Source organism: Ictalurus punctatus, chromosome 5 (assembly GCF_001660625.3).
Source record: "Ictalurus punctatus breed USDA103 chromosome 5, Coco_2.0, whole genome shotgun sequence".
NCBI classification, from domain to species: domain Eukaryota; kingdom Metazoa; phylum Chordata; class Actinopteri; order Siluriformes; family Ictaluridae; genus Ictalurus; species Ictalurus punctatus.
In genome coordinates, this window is record NC_030420.2 from 2,367,318 (window position 1) to 2,374,928 (window position 7,611).

A 7,611-nucleotide genomic window follows, 5' to 3' on the forward strand; every position below is an offset into this window, starting at 1 on the left:
TCAGTTCTTGCGCTTTTAATTGAAGCGGTTGAAGTGTTTTTCAAAATGATACGGAAATACTCGTCACGTAACGAAATCGCCTCCAATCACTAAGAATGCAGGTCTATGCAAGCTACGACTGAACAGGCTAGGCTGAACCTGTGCAAAAGTTTGCACACCCCGAGCGATTTCCTAGTCTCCGAGTTTAGAGAGAGGGGGAGAAATATCCGAGATAAAAGCCTCATTTTGTCATAAGGGCGCACAAACTTTTGCACTCGGATGTAAATCGCATTCAAATACGCATGTGTGCTGTACGTGTTATCTCACGGATGTGCAAATGACAGATATTTCCTCTGGATGATCTCTAATCAGTATACAAATCAAACGAGTGCCGTCGGACATTATCTCGTGTTCGTTCGATCCGGTGACGAGATATCTCGCGTTCGTTATTTTTTCCCCGTGAACGTTTTTTGGCTGTGTGTAGTTTGATCTTCTGACGGATGTTGTTGTGGTGACGTGTGGTCGATGAGTCGGACATGCTTGACTCTTCTGCGTCGCTGTGCAGGCATGGTGAACAGCCAGGCGGTGGGCGGAGCCGGGTGCGCGTCACGTGCGTGCGCGGGCTGCGGAGGTCGGATCTCCGACCGCTTCCTGCTCTTCTCCATGGAGCGCTACTGGCACACGCGCTGCCTGAAGTGCTCGTGCTGCCAGGCTCAGCTGGGCGACATCGGCACCACGTGCTACAGTAAAGGAGGCATGATCCTGTGCAGGAGCGACTACATCAGGTCAGAATCGCCATGCCGAAACAAACACACACACACACACACACACACACACACACACACAAAACAAAAGAAAAGCAGCTTAATAAACATTTTGTTATTTAGAAGTTCCCTGTAAGGAGACGGAACATTTGTGGAAGGAGTCTCCAGTCTCAGCCGCTTTCCTCCAATGGAAAGTCGTCGTTGCGGTTTCTTTAATAAATACAGATTCTAATTGGCAAATCACCGTGGTATAAGAGGAATACAACGCTTCCGAACGTGCTGTTTATGAGAAAATAATGGAATTCAGGAGGGTAAAAGTAACTCCGCTTCGTCACAAGACTGAATCGTTGAGTTACGTGCATCATTTAAAAAAAAAAAGAAAAAGAAAAAAAGATGAAACTGATGTCGCCATGGTGATGCATCCCGTTTTATGTAACAGACTGCACCGTGGCTCGTTGTGTTCCAGGTTCGGTTGTTTCTTCTCATGAACCATGTTCCTGGATCGGTGAGAAAGTGGCGCGAGTCATCCGGTAATCCGTTGAGCGTGAAATAGACTTCCGTGAGCCTCGCGGCGATATTAAGGCCGGGCTCGGACGCTGGCTACGTTTACACGCACATCGAATTCCGTTTAACGTCATCAGATTTTCACAGCAGCCCTAAAAGTAGACCGAGAGAACCCAGGTAAACAAATGAGATAAATATTACACTTGTTCGTTTATTTATTTATTTATTTACTGAGGAAAACGACCCAACGTTGCACATCTGTGAGCGGAGAAAGGACGTGAGCGTTTGATTTCGGTATGTGGTGTGCGCCTCTTGTGGAGTAATAACTGCAGATGAACGTTCGGGGTAAGTGATCGGTCCTGCACGTCGGCTCGGAGGAGTCTCATCCCGTTCCTCGGTACGGAACGGCTTCGACTCTGGGGTGTCGGTGTGTTTCCTCACAGGAACTGCTCGCTTCAGGTTCTTCCACAACGTCTCTACTGGATTAAGGTCAGGACTTTGACTCGGACGTTCCGAAACGTTCACTTTACTCTTCTTCGATGGTTCTTTTGGTAGAACGACTGGTGTGTTCAGGATCGTCGTCTTGCTGCATGACTCACTTTCTCTTCAGATTCAGATCACAGAGACGTCCTGATATCTTCCTTTAGAGTTCGCTGGTGTGACTCAGAACTCATTGTTCCATCAGTGATGGCGAGTCGTCCTGGTGAGATGCAGCAAAACAACCCCAAACCATGATACTACCACCACCACGTTTCACAGATTGGATAAGGTTGTAATGCTGGAATGCAGACCAAAAATTCTTTTTAAGTCTCATCTGTCTCCAAAAAAACGTTTTTCCACTAGCCTTCTGGCTTTTCCACGTGATCTTCAGCAAACTGCAGATGGGCAGCAATGTTGTTTTTGGAGAGCAGACGCTTCCTCCTTGCGACCCGGCCATGCACACCACGGTTGTTCAGTGTTCTCGTGATGGTGGACTCACAAACATTAACATTAGCCAATGTGAGATCAGACTTTACTTGATTAGACGTTACCCCAGGTTCCTTTGTGACCTCGCAGACTATTTAAACGTCTTGCTCTCGGAGTGATCTTTGTTGGTCTCCGCTTCTGATGAGGGTCTTAAATTTCCTCCGTTCGTACACAGTCTGTCTGAATGCGGCTCGGTGGGGGCTGTGATACACCTCCACGAACGTGTGTTGTGAAGATCGGACTCTGATCGATCCCCGTTCTTTAAATAAAACCGGACGCTCGCTCGCTCGCTCGCACCCGATCATCGTCTCACTGACTGAAATCACCCGACTCTGATTTCACCTTCAAATTAAACCGCGAATCCTAGACGTTCACACACTTTGGCCTCTCTCAGATGTGTAACATTGGATCATTTTCCTCAGTAAACAAATCAATATTTTTTAAAAATTTAATCGGGTTCTCTTGAGCTACGTTTAGGACGTGTGTGACAACCTGATGTTTTGGGTCATATTTATGAAAACGTATAGAACGTTTCGAAAGGGTTCACAAACTTTCAAGCACCACTCTAAGCATCTAAGTTGTGAGTCGGTACTCACGACTCCTGAGCATGGGCGTTCCTCTCCGAATGAGGTGTTTACGTGCGACAAATTTTCCGATTAAAACGGGCGTATTCCAGGGGCGCGAATCAGAATCTCGTCTTAATCCGAATCGGGTAATCGGATTGCGGCGTTTACATGACTAGTAGAATATTGCCCGATTCAGATTAATATCGCAATATCGATGTGTATGTGTTTTTTGTTTGTTTGTTTGTTTGTTTTCAGTTTTTTTTTTGGCCAAACTGTCGCTCTGAAACAGTTATCTGCGCTCGTTTGTAAACCGAACGCGCCGAACGCGCCGGCACCACGCATGAGGAAGACGTGACGATGACGTACGGTCTCGCGCTACGGCCACGGTTCGAGTCTGGGAATAATAAATACAGACTGCTGCGTCCTTGAATCAACAGCAAATTACAAACTCCTCCCAAGTTAACACAAGGGCCGTGTCGGTGTTGCTGGAGGCGTCCTGATTTGCGATGCAAATGAGCCGAGCGAAGCTGCACGGGTCTTCTGACGGATGTGCGGCTCTTACTTCCATTTGCATCAGACTCATTTCCATCGCCACTCCTGCACTCCCCCCCCCCCCCCCCCCCCAACGCTTCAAAGTGTCGTAGATACCTCGCATCATATCGTAACGTGCTTTTTGTTTTTTTTTTTCTTTTTTTCCTTCTTTGCCTAGGATAAGCCAAACGCTACGCCTAATGATGTGCTCGTTATATGTGAGCTGTCTCAGCGGTGCCATTTAAAAACAGAGATAGTGAACAGTGTAGTCCCTGAGGGTGACAATGGATCCTTCCAGCTCATCATTGTGTGTGTGTGTTTGTGTGTTTCAGGTTGTTCGGGCACACAGGCGCATGCGGTGCTTGCGGCCAGTCGATCCCTCCCAGTGAGATGGTGATGAGGGCGCAGGGCAACGTCTACCACCTCAAGGTGAGCGCCGCGGCCCATCTGCTGGCATCTCGTCAGAAAAAAAACCTTCGCCGCATTTAACCTCTTGTCTGTCCGGAACGTGCGAAAACGCCGGCGCAAAGGTGCGCGGATAGGACGGAGATCAAACACTGAGATGGAATTAAACGGATACAAAGTGTAGTAATGGAGTATTATGGAAGAAAATAAACACTGGTCATCATTTGACATCCATTAATATATAAAAAAAAGAGGGATAAAACTCTCAGTCGTTCTGCGCGGTCTTTCGCGGTGATGTTTGTCGGTAAACGAGACCTCTTAGCCGTACTGGTGTTCGACGCACGTGAGTCGAAGAGGGGTCCGGCGGTCAGGATGCGTCTTCCGAGGGTCGCGGAGCTTGTTTTGGTTTTGTGTGAAATTTCCGCGATCGCAAAATCAATAAATCCTGGAGGGAATTTACTGGCGTTTTTCATCGAATAAAAAATAAGTAACTAAAAAAAACAAAACTCCAATGAACACCTACTAGATTTTTTAAAAAGTAGTTTTTTTTTTATCTGGTTTTTAAACAAATTGTGTTTTTTTTTTTTTTTGTTTTTTTTTTGGAAGATGGATCTTTTTGTTTATTTTATGTCTTCAGGCATACTCTTTTTTTTTTTTTTTTTTTCTTTTTTTTTTTAACTCATGGACAATCCATTTACTTTTTAATATTTGATATTTAGACAGAATCAAAACGCATATATCATGTCTTTTTTTTTTTTTTAAAAAGAAAGAAAATCTAAAGAATCTGAACACACGGGTTTTCAAGAAGGACTTTATCGTTTATAGTTGCGTGTAACGTTAGTTCCTGTTCTCAACAGCACCTCTCTCTCTCTCTCTCACAATCGCTCTCTCTCTCTCACAATCGCACTCTCTCTCTCTCTCACAATCGCACTCTCTCTCTCTCACAATCGCTCTCTCTCTCTCACAATCGCTCTCTCTCTCTCTCTCTCAATCGCTCTCTCTCTCCCTCTCACAATCGCACTCTCTCTCTCTCTCACAATCGCTCTCTCTCTCTCTCTCTCTCTCTCAATCGCTCTCTCTCTCCCTCTCTCTCACAATCGCTCTCTCTCTCTCACACAATCGTGCTCTCTCTCTCCCTCTTTCTCAATTGCTCTCTCTCTCTCACAATCGTACTCTCTCTCTCTCAATCGCTCTCTCTCCCTCTCTCTCAATCACTCTCTCTCTCTCACTTTCTCTCAATCGCACTCTCTTTCACTCTCAATTGCACTCTCTCTCTCTCACAATCGCTCTCTCTCTCTCTCTCACAATCGCTCTCTCTCTCAATCGCACTCTCTCTCTCTCTCTCTCTCTCTCACAATCGCTCTCTCTCTCAATCGCACTCTCTCTCTCTCTCTCTCACAATCGCTCTCTCTCTCAATCGCACTCTCTCTCTCTCAATCGCTCTCTCTCTCTCTCTCTCTCTCTCACAATCGCTCTCTCTCTCTCTCAATCGCTCTCTCTCTCTCTCTCTCACAATCGCTCTCTCTCTCTCTCAATCGCTCTCTCTCTCTCTCTCTCTCTCTCTCAATCTCTCTCGCTCTCTCAATCGCTCTCTCTCTCTCTCTCACAATCGCTCTCTCTCTCTCTCAATCGCTCTCTCTCTCTCTCTCTCTCTCTCAATCTCTCTCGCTCTCTCAATCGCTCTCTCTCTCTCTCACAATCGCTCTCTCTCTCTCTCTCTCTCGCACAATCGCGCTCTCTCTCGCTCTCTCTCGCGCTCTCGACATTAATAAGACCAAAAGTCACAGCTGACCGTTGCAAACTCTGACACTGGAGACTCCTTCTATTAATGTTGAATTAACATCTTCAACACGAAGCTTCACCGTATCAGTTATTGTAAATTTGACTTTGTTAAATTACAGCACCGTTTTAAATCCGTCCGTTATTAGTCTTGGATCACGTAGATCGTCCGCCACACGAGTCCCTGAGAGCGAGCTGTTACCATAGAAACGTTTGCGTTATTAATTCCGATATCGCCGACGCCTTCGATATGCAAATCGGCCCTCTAGCAAAGCACTTTATTTTTACATTTTTTGTCTCGTCTTCTGAGCGCTCTGACCTTTTCTGATTCTCTTGAAATATACACAGCACGCGGATATGAAGGCAGCGTCAGGCGCGTTAATGCTATATTTGTCGCAGTCATATTCGACGTTTTGCGGCCCGGGGCTCGTCCGAACGATTTATTTATTTATTTATTCATTTGTTTTCTTGTGTGGTTCCGTCCTCCAGTGTTTCTCCTGTGCGACCTGCAGAAACCGTCTGGTCCCCGGCGACCGTTTCCACTACGTCAACGGCACCATCTTCTGCGAGCACGACCGGCCCAGTGCCACCCTGCTCAGTGCGCATCTGCAGGGGAACCCTGTGCTGCCTGACCAAAAAGTGAGTGAGGACCCACAACACCGTGCACTGGTTTATTCACACTGCTTGAAATAAAAGCTTATTTGTGTGATGATGTAAATATTGACGCTGATCCGTCGAGTAACCGTCTTCAAAACGGCAGATTAGCTTGGCCGAGATAAAAACTTTTTTTTTTTTTTTTTTTTTTTTAAATGTAACCCCTGCATGATGCTGAGGAGCTAGTGCATGCTTCCGTAACCTCGTGATAACCTATCGGCCATAATTTGTCAAGACCATGTGTCTGATTAGTTAAAAATGGTTACTCCTTGAACCTAATCCCTATCCCCGCCCATGCACACGAAGCTCCGCCCCCAGAACCTCTAGTTCAACTAGAGTTTGCTTGAAAGCCAAGTTACAACACTATAGACACACCGTCCTCTCTTCTTCGTGATAAACTCTGATCAGTTCTAAGCCGTATTAGAATGAGCATATTTAGAATCGCCAGCATTGCTAGTTAAAGCCGTATTCAGCTGCTTGAAAGCCAGGTTCTGACACGTTTTGGTTGCGTTTAATCCCTCAAAGCGGGAACTCCTTACTAATTGTATGGACTTGAATGTTCTGTTGAATGTTCCGCTCGTCGTTTTGCTGTCGTCTGATTCGCCAAGCTGTGATGTGTTGTCTCGGCAGGTGTGCTGAAAGCCCGTCCTCCTCGTCTCTTCCTCGCTTCATCCCATCCATCCCGCCGTGTCTCGGGGATCTTCTCCGGCTCTCCCGTGCATGCCGTTCTCCCACGCTCTCATCCTGAGAGGCCATGAAGCACTTCCGTACTCCGCTCCGCTCCACGGCCCCTCCGCAGGAACCCGTCCTTCCTTCCTTTCCTTTCTGAACGGAGCTGCAGGATTTTCCCCGTACGCAAGACTCTCTCCGGGCCCGGCTTGATCTCTAACGGACTCTACGGGATTTCATATAGACTCGGAAGACTTTAACCGTGGAACCTGAAGATCCCGAAGTGTGGCTTTCTGCAGTGCTGCACTGCCCGTGCTCTTATTTTGATTTCTTGGTGTTTTGCTTTTTCTGACATGTTTTTTTTTTTTTTTTTTTTGTCTGATTTTTATTTTTAATTTTTTTTTACATGGTTCAGGGTTGAGGTGTAAATACTCCTCTCTTTTTTTTCCCCTTTCTTTGTATTTTATTTTAAATATATATATATATAAATATAAATAAAACAGTGCCACGTGTTACGGTTCAATCATATGGTCAATATGTGACACTTATTTAAAACACAATATACAATAAATGCTTTAAAAAAAAAAAAAAAAAAGAAGAAGAAGACTGAATTTTTTTTATTTATTATTTTTTTTGTAAACAACACGGCTGATGATGCGTATTGTTTATTGCTGTTTGTTCATGTAGTGATTAGCTTCACTCCCGTTGGTGCAAAACGCATTACCCGAAGGAGCGAGTAAGCTCTGAACATTACAGAAGCAATTAATTGTAAACGTGTGTGTGTGTGTGTGTGT

General features: G+C 45.6%; 1 protein-coding gene across 1 annotated transcript in view; it reads left to right on the forward strand.

Moving 5' to 3' along the window:
* Positions 1 to 7,404, forward strand: part of si:dkey-90l8.3 (LIM domain transcription factor LMO4-B) — a 10,047-nt gene extending 2,643 nt beyond the window's left edge. The window contains exons 2-5 of the mRNA XM_017467042.3: positions 545 to 764; positions 3,643 to 3,739; positions 5,984 to 6,133; positions 6,779 to 7,404. Coding sequence (XP_017322531.1) covers positions 547 to 764; positions 3,643 to 3,739; positions 5,984 to 6,133; positions 6,779 to 6,787 — 474 coding nt within the window. The 5' untranslated portion in view covers positions 545 to 546 and the 3' untranslated portion in view covers positions 6,788 to 7,404. The remainder of the gene's footprint in view (positions 1 to 544; positions 765 to 3,642; positions 3,740 to 5,983; positions 6,134 to 6,778) is intronic.
* Positions 7,405 to 7,611: the final 207 nt, after the last annotated feature.